This window comes from Borostomias antarcticus, assembly GCF_949987555.1.
Source record: "Borostomias antarcticus genome assembly, chromosome: 19".
NCBI classification, from domain to species: domain Eukaryota; kingdom Metazoa; phylum Chordata; class Actinopteri; order Stomiiformes; family Stomiidae; genus Borostomias; species Borostomias antarcticus.
Window position 1 is genome coordinate 1,124,362 of NC_140252.1, and position 16,713 is coordinate 1,141,074.

The 16,713-nt window shown below is 46.9% G+C and overlaps 1 protein-coding gene across 1 annotated transcript in view; it reads right to left on the reverse strand.

Annotated features, from left to right (window-relative positions):
* Positions 1 to 902: 902 nt before the first annotated feature.
* LOC311322100 (ribosomal protein S6 kinase delta-1-like) overlaps positions 903 to 16,713 on the reverse strand; it is a 29,853-nt gene continuing 14,042 nt past the window's right edge. Inside the window, exons 2-4 of the mRNA XM_084454119.1 lie at positions 13,430 to 13,512; positions 4,040 to 4,135; positions 903 to 1,960 (exon numbers count right to left, since the gene is read on the reverse strand). Coding sequence (XP_084310245.1) covers positions 1,859 to 1,960; positions 4,040 to 4,135; positions 13,430 to 13,512 — 281 coding nt within the window. The 3' untranslated portion in view covers positions 903 to 1,858. The remainder of the gene's footprint in view (positions 1,961 to 4,039; positions 4,136 to 13,429; positions 13,513 to 16,713) is intronic.

Below are 16,713 nucleotides of genomic sequence, written 5' to 3' on the forward strand. Positions count from 1 at the left end.
GTGTGTGTGTTAACCTCTGAGGGGAATGCTGTGTGTGTGTGTGTGTTAACCTCTGAGGTGAATGCTGTGTGTGTGAGTGTGTGTGCTAACCTCTGAGGGGAATGCTGTGTGTGTGAGTGTGTGAGTGTGTGTGTGTTAACCTCTGAGGTGAATGCTATGTGTGTGTGTGTGCTAACCTCTGAGGGGAATGCTGTGTGTGTGTGTGTGTGTGTGTGTGTAAGTGTGTGTTAACCTCTGAGGTGAATGCTATGTGTGCGAGTGTGTGTGCTAACTTCTGAGGTGAATGCTGTGTGTGTGCGTGTGTGTGTGTGAGTGTGTGTTAACCTCTGAGGGGAATGCTGTGTGTGAGTGTGTGTGTGTGTGAGTGTGTGTGTGTTAACCTCTGAGGTGAATGCTATGTGTGTGAGTGTGTGTGTGTGTGAGTGTGTGTGTGTTAACCTCTGAGGTGAATGCTGTGTGTGAGTGTGTGTGTGTGTGTGTGTGAGTGTGTGTGTGAGTGTGTTAACTTCTGAGGTGAATGCTGTGTGTGTGTGTGTGTGAGTGTGTGTGTGTGTTAACTTCTGAGGTGAATGCTGTGTGTGAGTGTGTGTGTGTGTGTGGTGGCTCCAGTCGTATCAGGGTCAGGGTGATGCTCAGCAGCAGTGACAGCAGCTCTTTACGTGTCATCACCGCTACTGATCACACACACACACACACACACAAACACACACACACCACACACACACACACACACAATAACTGAACCGTCACAGATGACAACCTAACAGTCATATCAATCTAAAACCTCTCCACCCTCACACACACGCGCGCACATTCATGCACACACAACATACAATGGACTATTTTAAAAGATAGTGGACATGGTAAATAAACGTGTCAATCATTTATTATTTGATCTTTCTTTAACTATAATACACACTTCTCAAATGTGCTCTTATGAAAAGCACCGGTTTCTACAGAGTGAATTCTGCGAGTAACATCTCAGCTTGACCTTTAAACAGTGTAAAAACTGACCGGTCTAAATCCAAAAGGGTTGTCAGTAAACACATTAGAAGAGAATAAAGAGACAATAAACACACCAGTACACAGAACTCAGTACTTCATCGGGGGCCGTTCAGCAGCGAAGCCCGTTGGCATCTGTTGGCAGTTGGAGAGCACTGTGCTGCAGCACCCAGAAAAACATGACATATTGCACGTGAGTGTACGTGTTTACTTAAAAACACAACATATTGCACGTGAGTGTACGTGTTTACTTAAATCAGGATTAGTCTGCGCCGTAGTGTGTTTATATTCAGGTTTACAACTGCGTGACCAACTAAGAAAATGGTATGGACTGTGAAACGCCTTTATGCCACATAAGTGAATGCTATTGTACCTTTTCAGTCATGCCATTGAGCTCACTGGTTCCATCAGACGAATAAAAAAAAAAAAAGCGACATTGCCTTAGAGAGCCAACGAATACTCCATATGAGTCTGTCCACAAAACAAATGTCTTTAAGTGGAACCTGAAAACCACTCAGGAAAGAAGAGGAGATTCGTAGGTAGGCAGCGCTCTGGCAAACTCCTTTCAACTTTGGACAGAAGTCTTTCCAGTTTATTATTTCCCTTTGGATGGGTCTCAAGGAAGTACAGGTGAACGCTGCCATGGAAACATCACCTCGGATACAAGACAGGTGGAGCCATGGGAGCTTTCTCAGGCGTGCAGGTGAGTTAAGTGATAGTCGCGTGTTTGGTGCGTGTGTGTGTGTGTGTGTGTGTGTGAGTGCATGTGTGTGTCCGTCCGTTTCTAGTCCATCAGCAGCTGGTTCCAGACTTGCAACTGCCGCTGCTCCACCGTCCCCCACAATGCACTGGGGGCTTATTTGGACCAGTCAACTCTGGCGAAGAAGGGGTGTGATTTGATGTCCTCCACCCCGGCCACGCCCGCGCCCAGCCTCTCGGCAGGGTTGTACTGCAGGAGCTGTGGATCAGACAGAGGCCAGAGCATTAAGACCACACGCCCGTGGATCAGTCTAGAACACACCGTTCAGAGCTTCACAGATATCAACGGCCATGTCCGGGGCGAAGGCCCCGATGTCCAGCTGAAAACTATCAGCAATCATCTGTGCATCAGCTTTGACATGGCGTGTTGTGTTCTGTGGTTAACCCTAACCCTGTGCTGTGTTCAGTCAATAGTGGGAGTTGGCCAGGATAGTTTTGGACCGTAGGAAAGTGAAGATGTTCCTCTTCTCAAAGGCATGAATGGGGAGCAGTTGGTCCATGGGTCTGCTGCAGTCACGGTGCGCTGTTCTACACAGGGGAAGTTCTATATGTTTAAGTTGTATAGGGGCAAAAGCATAGCACTAGCTAGTTATTATAGTGTTACACAGAGGGACATTAGCATAGCGCTAGCTAGTTAATCTTGAGTGTTAACACAGAGGAACATTAGCATAGCGCTAGCTAGTTATTCTATAGTGTTAACACACAGGAACATTAGCATAGCGGTAGCTAGTTACTCTAGAGTGTTACAGAGGGACTTTAGCATAGCATAGTGTTACCACCGAGTGAGAGCGGTTCACTGTGTTCATATTCAATCATGTAGAGAGAAGAGGAAATGAGAGGGGAGGAGACAGGAGAGAAGAGAAGAAGAGGAGAGGAAATGAGAGGGGAGGAGACAGGAGAGAAGAGAAGAAGAGGAGAGGAAATGAGAGGGGAGGAGACAGGAGAGAAGAAGAGGAGAGGAGAGGAAATGAGAGGGGAGGAGACAGGAGAGAAGAGAAGAAGAGGAGAGGAGAGGAAATGAGAGGGGAGGAGACAGTAGAGAAGAGAAGAAGAGGAGAGGAGAGGAAATGAGAGGGGAGGAGACAGGAGAGAAGAGAAGAAGAGGAGAGGAGAGGAAATGAGAGGGGAGGAGACAGAAGAGAAGGAGAGGAGAGGAAATGAGAGGGGAGGAGACAGGAGAGAAGAGAAGAAGAGGAGAGGAAATGAGAGGGGAGGAGACAGGAGAGAAGAAGAGGAGAGGAGAGGAAATGAGAGGGGAGGAGAGAAGAGAAGGAGAGGAGAGGAAATGAGAGGGGAGGAGACAGAAGAGAAGAGAAGAAGAGGAGAGGAAATGAGAGGGGAGGAGACAGGAGAGAAGAGAAGAAGAAATGAGAGGGGAGGAGACAGGAGAGAAGAGAAGAAGAGGAGAGGAAATGAGAGGGGAGGAGACAGGAGAGAAGAAGAGGAGAGGAGAGGAAATGAGAGGGGAGGAGACAGGAGAGAAGAAGAGGAGAGGAGAGGAAATGAGAGGGGAGGAGACAGGAGAGAAGAGGAGGAGAGGAGAGGAAATGAGAGGGGAGGAGACAGGAGAGAAGAGAAGAAGAGGAGAGGAAATGAGAGGGGAGGAGACAGGAGAGAAGAAGAGGAGAGGAGAGGAAATGAGAGGGGAGGAGACAGGAGAGAAGAGAAGAAGAGGAGAGGAGAGGAAATGAGAGGGGAGGAGACAGGAGAGAAGAAGAGGAGAGGAGAGGAAATGAGAGGGGAGGAGACAGGAGAGAAGAGAAGAAGAGGAGAGGAGAGGAAATGAGAGGGGAGGAGACAGGAGAGAAGAGAAGAAGAGGAGAGGAAATGAGAGGGGAGGAGACAGGAGAGAAGAAGAGGAGAGGAGAGGAAATGAGAGGGGAGGAGACAGGAGAGAAGAAGAGGAGGAGAGGAAATGAGAGTGGAGGAGACAGGAGAGAAGAGAAGAAGAAATGAGAGGGGAGGAGACAGGAGAGAAGAGAAGAAGAGGAGAGGAAATGAGAGGGGAGGAGACAGGAGAGAAGAGAAGAGAGGAAATGAGAGGGGAGGAGACAGGAGAGAAGAGAAGAAGAGGAGAGGAGAGGAAATGAGAGGGGAGGAGACAGGAGAGAAGAAGAGGAGAGGAGAGGAAATGAGAGTGGAGGAGACAGGAGAGAAGAGAAGAAGAGGAGAGGAGATGAAATGAGGGGAGGAGACAGGAGAGAAGAGAAGGAGAGGAGAGGAAATGAGAGTGGAGGAGACAGGAGAGAAGAGAAGAAGAGGAATAAAAGGTGCTGACCTGCTCTAACAGTGACTTTGCTTCCTCTGAAACAGAATCGGGAACGTTGAGGGCCGTGTGTCTGCTGACACCTGTGGGATGACACTGGAGCAGAGACTGACACACACACACACACACACACACACGCACACACACACACACACACACACACACACAGGTTACACACTATCACAACAGTCTGTAAGGGAGAAAAAAAAACAGATTCAAGTCAAGCCACGGTTACAGTTGAAACACTCTCAACACACACACACACACACACACGTTACACAATATCACAACAGTCTATAGGGGAAAAACAATTCAAGCCACGGTGACAGTCCACCCACTCTCAACACACACACACGCCCATTGACATTCAAAGCACCCACTGATCCAGCTCACACTAAAGACCCTTCATTTGCAATGGACTGGAGCGTGTAGTCACACTCCAGCGCGTAGGAACCAGTCAGGGACGGACAGAGACGCCCGTCATTAGCCAGGTCACCGCGGGAGCACCGGGACTGTATAAATACTGGAGAAGAGAGGCCCCAAACACCTGAAACAACACTGATCCCAGCGGCATTAATATCAGTGTGATTGCACTGCTGGTGCTCTACCTTGGGACTGGGCCCCGTGATGGAACAGAGCTGCTGGTGCTCTACCTTGGGACTGGGCCCCGTGATGGAACAGAGCTGCTGGTGCTCTTCCTTGGGACTGGGCCCCGTGATGGAACAGAGCTGCTGGTGCTCTACCTTGGGACTGGGCCCCGTGATGGAACAGAGCTGCTGGTGCTCTACCTTGGGACTGGGCCCCGTGATGGAACAGAGCTGCTGTTGCTCTTCCTTGGGACTGGGCCCCGTGATGGAACAGAGCTGTTGTTGCTCTTCCTTGGGACTGGGCCCCGTGATGGAACAGAGCTGCTGGTGCTCTACCTTGGGACTGGGCCCCGTGATGGAACAGAGCTGCTGGTGCTCTTCCTTGGGACTGGGCCCCGTGATGGAACAGAGCCGCTGTTGCTCTTCCTTGGGACTGGGCCCCGTGATGGAACAGAGCTGCTGGTGCTCTACCTTGGGACTGGGCCCCGTGATGGAACAGAGCTGCTGGTGCTCACGCTGAGGTGCTGTTACTGGAAGGGCTGGGTCCGGGGAGGAGGGGGGCAATAAAGAATAGGACATAACACCTAATTAACTGTACAACTGGTATATCTGCATTATTTATGTGATAACAGTTCACAGCTGTGCTGCTTGTTGTGCTACTTTTGTCTGTGTGTGTGCAGTCGTATACGTTTGCAGGGTGCCGCAACAAAGGGATATTTTAAGTCATTATTTACTTCTTATTCACTCTAGAATGACAGTTGAGGGTGAGTGTCTGTGTGTGGGGTGTGGTGAAGTAATGTGAGGGGATGGTTGAACACACAAGTGTGTATGAGAGAGAGAGAGAGACAGGGAAAGAGAAAGAACGAGAGAGTCAGATAGTAAGATAGAGAGAAAGACAGAGTCAGACAGTAAGATAGAGAGAAAGACAGAGTCAGACAGTAAGATAGAGAGACAGCAGGTCTTTCTTCAGCCTGGTTGATGATCGGAGTGGTTAACAGCCTGGCGACCCTTCCCCCCCCCCCCCGTGGTGAACAGCGCTGCTCCGGACAGATGTTGTACAGTCATGCTGACGGCTCCTCTCGTACTGTACAGCACTAGTGAATGCTGGGTGTGTCTGCTTCACAGCAGCTCATGCACTACATCTGTTCTATCCGTTGCCGAGGACAGGTTTACACGCCCACGGTCACCCCAAGAGCAGACGCAAGTGTGTGTGTGTGTGTGTGTGTGTGTGTGTTACAACAGCAACAAACAATTCAGTCTGAATACTCAGACAGCACTGCTGGAGTACACAGGGTAAGGTGATAATAGAACTCTGTGTGTGTGTGTGTGTGTGTGTGTGTGTGTGTGTGTGTGTGTGTGTGTGTGTGTGTGTGCGTGTGTGCGTGTGTGTGTGTGATTAGCAGCAGGGGAAAACCCCTAGCGTTAGTTCATCAGTTAGATCGGTTGGTTTCTTTTCCAACTCATGCTGCAGGAGATATGGCTCCGGTCCCAGCTACAGTCAAGATCGCTCCAGGCCAGATCTTATCCTGCTAGGATCAAGAGACACTGTATGTGTGTGTGTGTGTGTGTGTATTTGTGCGTGTGTGTGCGTGTGTGCGCGTGTGTGTGTGCGTGCCAGGATCATCAAACGAGACATCTGTAGGGTAGGTAGTCTTGGCTCTGCCAGGTGAGCGTGTATCATCCAGCGTGCAGACAGTAACTTACAACCTCCATTCATGTTTCATCTCCAAGATGAGAACCAGCGACGGCCTCGTCGGAAAATATGCCCACTGGCGATCAGTTAGAGATTATTCAAATCAAGAGACAATTAAACATGTCTGGAGCGCTCTGCACCTGTAGAGTGAGTGAGTGAGTGAGTGAGTGAGTGAGTGAGTGAGTGAGTGAGTGAGTGAGTGAGTGAGTGAGTGAGCTAGCGAGTGAGCGTGAGTGAGTGAGTGAGTGAGTGAGTGAGTGAGTGAGTGAGTGAGTGAGTGAGTGAGTGAGTGGGTGGGTGGGTGGGTGAGTGAGTGAGTGAGTGATTGAGCGAGTGAGCGAGCGAGCGAGGGAGCGTGTGAGTGAGTGAGTGAGTGAGCGAGCGAGCGAGCGAGGGAGCGTGTGAGTGAGCGTGTGAGTGAGTGAGTGAGTGAGTGAGTGAGTGAGTGTGCATGCTTGTAAATGCATGTTCCCTCTGAGTTAAAAGGCTATATTGATGTGTGTGTGTGTGTGTGTGTGTGTGTGTGTGTGTGTGTGTGTGTGTGTGTGTGTGTGCGTGTGTGTGTGTGTGTGTATCCTTTACCTACCAAAAAAGGGCCCTGTTTGGATTTAAGAAAATCTCTCTTCCGCTCTCAGTCCTCTGTCCCCTCCTCTCCCTGATCCAGGACCAGCTCTCTTCCGGTCTCAGTCCTCTGTCCCCTCCTCTCCCTGATCCAGGACCAGCACAGCACAGACGCCCAGACAGCTGCCCATTTCCTCCCCTCTCCTTAACATAGCGCTAGCTAGTTATTATAGTGTTAACAGACGGACGTTAGCATAGCGCTAGCTAGTTATTATAGAGTGTTAACAGAGGAACATTAGCATAGGGCTAGCTAGTTAATATAGTGTTAACAGAGGAAGATTATCATAGCGCTAGCACAGAGGGTCATTAGCATAGCACAAGCTAGTTGATATAGAGTGTTACACAGAGGGTCATTAGCATAGTGCTAGCTAGTTATTCTAGAGTGTTACACAGAGGGACTTTAGCATAGCGCTAGCTAGTTACTCTAGTGTTACACTGAGGAGCATTAGCATAGCGCTAGCTAGTTATTATAGTGTTACAGAGGGACATTTGCATAGCGCTAGCTAGTGATTATAGTGTTACACAGAGGGACTTTAGCATAGCACTAGCTAGTCACTCTAGAGCAGGGGTCTCACACTCAAATTGGGGCCACTGCTGGTATCAACTCATAGGAGGGCCACTTCAATGTCAACTTCAAGTACTACTAACTATAAGAAAGTGCAATATTTCTGTAAATGTCATTTTTTATTTCCATAACTAGACTCACAAGTGAGTCTCTAAATGTTGCGAGACTATTCCATAACTAACATTTTAATCATACAAATTCAAACCGGTTTCTATACATTTTAATATATTTTAACAGTTAGTGCTAATCTTTTTTCCTAACTTTTATTTCATCCTGAATAGCCGACATTTGTACTTTATTCTATTTTAGTTGCAAGATGCATCACTACTGTAAGCCTGTCCTGTACCTGTACTTGCATTTATTAAAGTTCAAGTTTCTTTACATTTCTTGCCAGACACTTGAATACTATGGAAGTTTTTTGGTGTCTTTATTCAAGGAAATGCATTTTTTCAATTGGCAATTCAATGTTCTATTTTGTCATGCAATTTGAAAATGCAAATTGGGATTGCATTTTCATTTTCAACTTCTGCGTGCATTATTTTACTCAATATTAAAATTAAATTGCAATTGTGTGATTTGCAATTCCATTTTCATGTACCAGTTATGTATGGAAGTTTGAAATTCAATAAGGGATTGCGCATTTTCATTCTCATAAAAGGTTTTTGGCCTCTTTATTCAAAGTGGCAATGCAAATGGGATTGCATTTTCATTTTCAACTTTTGCATGTATTCTTTAACTCAATATTAAAATTAAAATGCAATCGTGTGATTTGCATTTACATTTCCATGTACCTGCATGTATTGAACTTTGAAATCCAATTCAATATTCTATTTTGTCGTTCAATTTGAAAATGCAAATTGGGATTGCATTTTCAACTTCTACATGCATTCTTTCACTCAATATTCAAAATCATAATGCATTTGTTTGATTTGCATTTCAATTTTCATGCACATTCGCTGAAAATAACAAAAGCCATTTGACATTTCATTTTCAAAGTAATGCCACGCTTTGTTGGTGCCAAAATTCAAATCGAAATGCAATTGCATTTTCATGTTCTACCAGCCTGTCAGTCATTCTCTGGGGGCGGGACCATATTGAAATGGAGGTTATAAATAGTGGCCACAGTGGCGCTCTCGGTCAAAACCAAGTGATCATGGTAAACCCGTACCAGAACACAAACGTGACCCGTCTGGGCACCGTACTACGAAGTTCGTTCAACATATCCAGGATAACTTTCCGCTAGCTCGCTCGAGTAAACCGGACAACCACAATCAAGGATAAACGGTAGCCTACTACGACGGCTATCAACTCGTCAAGTCTACCCAGCTGGTCCAATCTAGCTATGAGCGTGTTCACGGTAAAAGGGGAGGTATTTGCTCAAAATGACCAATCGCATACCTTAGTATGGGTATTCGGACACGGCCATGGACAAGGCAAACAATACACATAACCAAGTTCCGTCCAACATATTTTACACAAGAGGAGCAATAATATAGAATTATGAACTATAGGCGCAACACAGTCGCTACTGCCAAAGGCAGGAAGGAAAGCTAGAAAAATACTGCCTACGTTTTATCATTATCCTCCACATGAACATGAGTAGGCTATGTAAGTAGACATGTAAAGCAATTGTAGCCTATATCAATATATCTTATTCTTTCAGATGCAACCCCTAGACTGGCAGGAGACGCTTAAATAAAGCAAATGTAGGCTATAGTTTTTAATAGTTTCAGGTTGGAGTAGACAATGTGAAGTCTCTATACAAGAGGAACTAGAGATAAAACAGGCTATTAAAATGGAACAAATGAAGCTTGGGGTGGAGAAGTAGGCTGATTGTCAGGCATTGGTGCTACAGTATCACAATTCAATTAAAATGTAGCCTACTTCTCTTGTTCCTAGGAACGGGAGGCTAGTCTAATAAATCATCATTAAAGACTTGAAAATTGAATAATAATTAGTGTTTTTACTTGGTTCTCTGCATCACCCACAGCCTACACAAAACTGCAGGTAGGCTAAATGCAAGCCAGTGCATAGCCTACAGTCTATGACTGTAAATGCACAAGGCAAAATATGGCTCAAGCAGCTGTCATTCTGCAATTTTTCATATGATATCAGGGAAAGCCAAAGAGGGTTTTGTCAGTTTGTAAATAGTCTTAAGAACCTCTCGCTGTTCGCACACAGCAGATTATTTTTGTGCGAGGCGTAAACCGTCGCACCAAGAAAAGCGAATGCCGATTTGTCTGTCGGGTTGTTGACCTGCAGTTCTATGTTGCTACCACAAGAGGCAGTGGTCCCAGAACATCAAAGACTTCATAGATTTCCCAGGTCAGCGGTGGCCGAGTGGATAGTGCATCTGACTAACACCCCGAAGGTTGCAAGTTCAAGCCTTGGTGTGGACAGTATTTTGTCACTGGATGTTATAGAAGCTATTTAAAAATGCGGTTACCTGGTGGTTCTATGTCAGTTATTGAATTTATGTGGTAGAGCCACCGCCCATAAAGAAACGAGCATGGGTCATATTTGTTCATTATAGACCCTTTTACACCCTTCGTCAGCACAAGTATGCACACATTCTTGAAACAGTAGCAGGGGGAGACAGATGAATTCAGAGCAAGGCGCACTAAAGAGCTGTATTTTAATGCAAAGACTAGTATTTTATATACCATCAACATGTCTGGTCGTTGCTTCTATGGGTGTACAAATCGGCGCTCTAGTGGATTCAAACTTTATTAGTTTCAAGAGGAAACCGGCCTTTTCCGAGAAACCGGAGTTGCCTGTGGCTACAAGCCATTAAGCGTACGGACTGGACTGAGGACATCATCAGAAATGCCTGTGTTTGCTACTGCATTATAGACGGACAGTCCTCATTACAATAGGAGTAGGACACTTCAAGTCCTATAGTAATTCATGTTTGTATGGGATGTGATGCACCAGTCGCTCTACGCCTACATGTGGTTTATTTTCGGTGATAAGACTGTTGACTGGCACAGCTTTAGGTGGTGATGGAGGAATGAGCTTATTGAATTGATGCTTTTTTGTGCGTGGCTGTAAGTGAGCGCACCTAGTATAGCGTCCGTCCCATTATCACTCCCTCCCTCCCTCCGTTACTGCGGACAATGTTGGCCTGCATTTCTCTGTTGGCACCACAAGAGGCAGTAGTCCCAGCACACCAAAATCAAGGAGGACACCAAAATCAACCCGTCTATCTCCACTGCACAAGTAGAGTAGTGGTGAGAGCATTGGACTCCCACCCTGGAGACTGGGGTTGAAGACCCGGTGGGGATGACTTTATGGGACTATACCCCAAACTCCCACATGTTCATCCTTTCACTCCAACCTTTAGCCCTTGCCTTATAGATCAGATCCTGTCCCAACCCCAACCCATATTCTAACCCCAACCCACACTAGGGACTGGAAGAAGGACACCAAAACCCACCCGTCGATCTCCACTGCACAAGTAGAGTAGTGGTGAGAGCATTGGACTCCCACCCAGGAGATCGGGGTTCCCGGTGGGGATGACTTTATGTTATCATCAGTGTAACTGCTTTAGCCACTGACCGCCACCATTAATGTTATGGAAGCTGCTGCTAGTTGTTGTGAGCCCATGAGCTAACTGGCTATCCAGCTCTTATTGTGCTGGATTAGCATTGGAAGCATTGGAACTGATGTGTCCAGGCGACAAGACATATCTTAATTTATCAGACATTATTTCATGTCGATTCAATTCACAGCTATTTCAGTGGCATGACTAGCTTCCGTCCTACCAGTCCTGAACAGAAACAAGTCAGCCTCGCACCTAAGTCAAGTTCCATATAGAATCTTAACATCCCTATACCTTTTTCAAAGTGAATTGATCGGTCAGCGGGCAGTGCTTCATACGTTTTGATCCATAATCTGGAACTCAACCTGCCCTGGAGCAGGTTAGCTCAGCAGCATAAGTTGCCACGGGCGATATAGCACGGTGAAAAGTGATCCACCTTCGTAGTACGGATAAACCAGGCTTGAACCTGAAGTTATCACGCTAACCCCGTAATCCTGTTTGGTAGTACAGGGCCCTGCTCAGGGAAGCTTTGGAGGAGCGGAGGCCTTACAGGTCGACCCCCCTCGACCCGCCACAACGGGATCCTCGAACCCGGTCCCCCCTCGGATACCGAACCCCCCCGGATCTGTCCCACCCGATCGAGGTGGTGCTGGTGGGCAGTAAGAGCTGCGACAAGTTCTCCCGTAGCCATTACGCTCGCAGTGTACAATCTTTCCTGGTCCCCACACTAACAACTTTTAATGTTGTTATTGACGCTAGTTTACGCAGAGAAACTCCCATTAATGTTCGTAGCCAATCAGCAAATCACACAATTACATTTGAATTTTAATATTGAGTGAAAGAATGCACGTAGAAGTTGAAAATGAAAATGCAATGCTATTTGAATAAAGAGGCCAAAAACCTTCCATGATAATGATAATGCAATCCCTTATTGCAATTCAAACTTCAATACATGCACACAATTGCATTTAAATTTTAATATTGAGTGAAATAATGCACGCAGAAGTTGAAAATGAAAATGTAATCCCAATTTGCATTTTCAAATTGCATGACAAAATAGAACATTGAATTGCCAATTGAAAAATGCATTGCCAAAAAACTTCCATAGAATACATCTGTAGGCTACTATTCTATTTCTTGCCAGACACTTAAATACATCTGTAGGATACTATTCTATTTCTTGCCAGACACTTAAATACATCTGTAGGATACTATTCTATTTCTTGCCAGACACTTAAATACATCTGTAGGATACTATTCTATTTCTTGCCAGATACTTGAATACATCTGTAGGCTACTATTCTATTTCTTGCCAGATACTTGAATACATCTGTAGGATACTATTCTATTTCTTGCCAGACACTTAAATACATCTGTAGGCTACTATTCTATTTCTTGCCAGACACTTGAATACATCTGTAGGATACTATTCTATTTCTTGCCAGACACTTAAATACATCTGTAGGCTACTATTCTATTTCTTGCCAGACACTTGAATACATCTGTAGGATACTATTCTATTTTTTACCAGACACTTATCTTGAAAGACTGCTGAGGCGTTCTCAGCTGTGTGCTTCGTCTTTTCCTCTCATCACCCTATGACTCTCACTGTTCTCCATGTTTTGTAATGAATAAAGCTTGACATTATATTCCGCATTGTAGTCCTGCCTGCCGGCGCCGTGTACAAAAAATTATTCCGCGGGCCGGATTACATTATATTTCTGACATCATGTCCCGGGCCGGATGGAGGGGTGGGGCAGGCCGGAAATGGCCCACGGGCCGGGAGTTTGACACCCCTGCTCTAGAGTGTTACACAGGGGGACATTAGCATAGCGCTAGCTAGTTTTTCTAGAGTGTTAACAGAGGAACATTAGCATAGCGCTAACTAGTTATTATAGTGTGTTAACAGAGGTACATTAGCATAGCGCTAGCTAGTTATTATAGAATGTTAACAGAGGGACATTAGCATAGCGCTAGCTAGTTATTATAGTGTTACACAGAGAGACATTAGCATAGCGCTAGTTAGTTATTATAGAGTGTTACACAGAGGGACATTAGCATAGCGCTAGCTAGTTATTATAGTGTTACACAGAGAGACATTAGCATAGCGCTAGGTCAGTTAGCCCAGACAGCTGCCTATATCCTCCTCCTCTGTACTGGTCTGGGGTCAGCTAGCCCAGAGAGCTGGCTCTGCCTCCCCAGCCCAGCTGTGGAGAGGGGCCTGGGAGCTGACCCCCTGCCCCAGCAGATGGAGCCCTGGCTGGGGGAGAAAGTCACACCGACGCCCCCTGGCAGTCCCAGGGAACCACGGAGAGGCCGAAGCCAAGACGCACCAGATACACAAGCGCACGTGCACACGCACACACAGGAAGGACTTGATGCTAGGCTACCTTACCTTGCCTGTGAGCAGTTCAAACAAGATGGCCCCTAAACTCCACCAATCACACGCCTCCGTCTCCTCACTGATACCTCCCACCTCTACAACAGAGAGAGAGCGAGAGAGAGAGCGAGAGAGAGAAGAGAGAGACGGAGAGAGAGAGAAGAGAGAGACGGAGAGAGAGAGAGAGCGAGAGAGAGAAGAGAGAGACGGAGAGAGAGAGAGAGAGAAGAGAGAGACGGAGAGAGAGAGAGAGAAATTACTTAGAAAAACAAGTGCTGTATGCAAACATTGTCAGATGTATCCTGCCGTGCAGGTGACAGTAATTACTTGGTTTTATTTGCACATCAAGACTCACCTGTTCATCTCAGAGTCAACTGTTCAAACAGCATTTATCATCCAACTATCCTATGACAACTTCAATACATGACTAGAACAACTGAAATATTGCATGGATATACGCACACATGTCCATGCATGCTCTCACACACACACACACACACACACACACACACACACACACACACACACACACACACACACACACACACACACACCACCGAGGAGCTGAGTGTGCGTCTCGTAAAGGGGCAATTTGCATAATAAAAAAGCAGTCAAATTGGGGAAACCGTCTGTGCTGCAACTTCACACCATCTGCATGACCTGACCTCTTACACACACTCCAACAGAAAAACACACACACACACACACACGCACACACACACACGCACGCACGCACGCACACACACACTGCAACAGAAAAACACACACACACACACACACACACACACTGGCACCTAATACAGAAACACACATACACACACACTTCTCAAGAAAAAAGAAAAAAAACAGTGACACTCATTCACTAACTGGCACACAAAACATACACACACACACACACACACACACACACACACACACACACACACACACAAACACACACACACACACACACACACAGCCCACCCGATACACTCCCCTTCCTCCAGAGTGACTGTGTGAAAGCGGCCACTCACCCGCCCTCCTGCTCTCCATGTCATCCCTCACTTTCCTGCTCTCCATGTCATCCCTCACTTTCCTGCTCTCCATGTCATCCCTCACTTTCCTGTCTGCTTTCTGCTGCCTTTCATTCAACCCCCCTGATCTGTCCATCCAGTCTGCTCTCCGGGCCCGGGCTCTCTCTCTCTCTCCCAGTTCTCTCTCTCTCTCTCTCTACCTCTCTCTCTCTACCTCTCTCTCTCCCTCTACCTCTCTACCTCTCTCTCTCTACCTCTCTCTCTCCCAGTTCTCTCTCTCTCTCTCTCTACCTCTCTCTCTCCCAGTTCTCTCACTACCTCTCTCTCTCCCTCTACCTCTCTACCTCTCTCTCTCTACCTCTCTCTCTCCCAGTTCTCTCTCTCTCTCTCTCTCTACCTCTCTCTCTCTCTCTACCTCTCTACCTCTCTCTCTCTACCTCTCTCTCTCCCTCTACCTCTCTACCTCTCTCTCTCTACCTCTCTCTCTACCTCTCTCTCTCTCTCTCTACCTCTCTCTCTCCCAGTTCTCTCTCTCTCTCTCTCTACCTCTCTCTCTCCCAGTTCTCTCTCTCTCTACCTCTCTCTCCCTCTACCTCTCTCTCTCTACCTCTCTCTCTCCCTCTACCTCTCTACCTCTCTCTCTGTACCTCTCTCTCTCTCTACCTCTCTCTCTCTCTACCTCTCTCTCTCTCTCTCTCTCTACCTCTCTCTCTCCCAGTTCTCTCTCTCTCTACCTCTCTCTCTCTACCTCTCTATCTCCCAGTTCTCTCTCTCTCTCTCTCTCTCTCTACCTCTCTCTCTCTCTACCTCTCTCTCTCTCCCCCAGTTCTCTCTCTCCCTGTTCTCCCTCTCCATCTGTTCTCTCTCTCTCTCTCTCTCTCTCTCTCTCCCCCCCCCATTTCTCTCTCTGTACCTGTTCTCTCTCTCTACCTCTCTCTCTCTCCCCCAGTTCTCTCTCTCTCCACCTGTTCTCTCTCTCTCTCTCTGTCCACCTGTTCTCCCTCTCCACCTGTTCTCTCTCTCTCTACCTGTTCTCCCTCTCCACCTGTTCTCTCTCTCTCTACCTGTTCTCTCTCTCCCTCTACCTCTCTCCACCTGTTCTCTCCCTCTACCTGTTCTCTCTCTCTACCTGTTCTCTCTCTCTCTCTACCTCTCTCCACCTGTTCTCTCCCTCTACCTGTTCTCTCTCTCTACCTATTCTCTTTCTCTTCACATGTTCTCTCTCTTCCTCTCTCTACCTCTCTCTTCCTCTCTCTACCTATTCTCTTTCTCTTCTTCTCTCTTTACATGTTCTCTCTCTTCCTCTCTCTACCTGTTCTCCCGCTCTCGCTTTCTCCCTACCTGTTCTCTCTCTCTCTACCTGTCTCTCTTTCTCTCTCTAGCTGTCTCTCTTTCTCTCTCTACCTGTCTCTCTCTCTCTCTCTACCTGTCTCTCTCTCTCTCTAGCTGTCTCTCTTTCTCTCTCTACCTGTCTCTCTTTCTCTCTCTACCTGTCTCTCTCTCTCTACCCGTCTCTCTTTCTCTCTCTACCTGTCTCTCTCTCTCTCTCTACCTGTTCTCTCTCTCTCTCTACCTCTCTCCACCTGTTCTCTCCCTCTACCTGTTCTCTCTCTCTACCTATTCTCTTTCTCTTCACATGTTCTCTCTCTTCCTCTCTCTACCTCTCTCTTCCTCTCTCTACCTATTCTCTTTCTCTTCCTCTCTCTTTACATGTTCTCTCTCTTCCTCTCTCTACCTGTTCTCCCGCTCTCGCTTTCTCCCTACCTGTTCTCTCTCTCTCTACCTGTCTCTCTTTCTCTCTCTAGCTGTCTCTCTTTCTCTCTCTACCTGTCTCTCTCTCTCTCTACCTGTCTCTCTCTCTCTCTACCTGTCTCTCTTTCTCTCTCTACCTGTCTCTCTTTCTCTCTCTACCTGTCTCTTTCTCTCTCTAGCTGTCTCTCTTTCTCTCTCTCTCTCTCATCCTGTCTCTCTCTCTCTCTACCTGTCTCTCTCTCTCTACCTGTCTCTCTCTCTCTCTACCCGTCTCTCTTTCTCTCTCTACCCGTCTCTCTTTCTCTCTCTACCCGTCTCTCTTTCTCTCTCTACCCGTCTCTCTTTCTCTCTCTACCTGTCTCTCTCTCTCTACCTGTCTCTCTCTCTACCTGTCTCTCTCTCTCTACCTGTCTCTCTCTCTCTACCTGTCTCTCTCTCTCTCTACCTGTCTCTCTTTCTCTCTCTACCTGTCTCTCTTTCTCTCTCTCTACCTGTCTCTCTCTCTCTCTACCTGTCTCTCTCTCTACCTGTCTC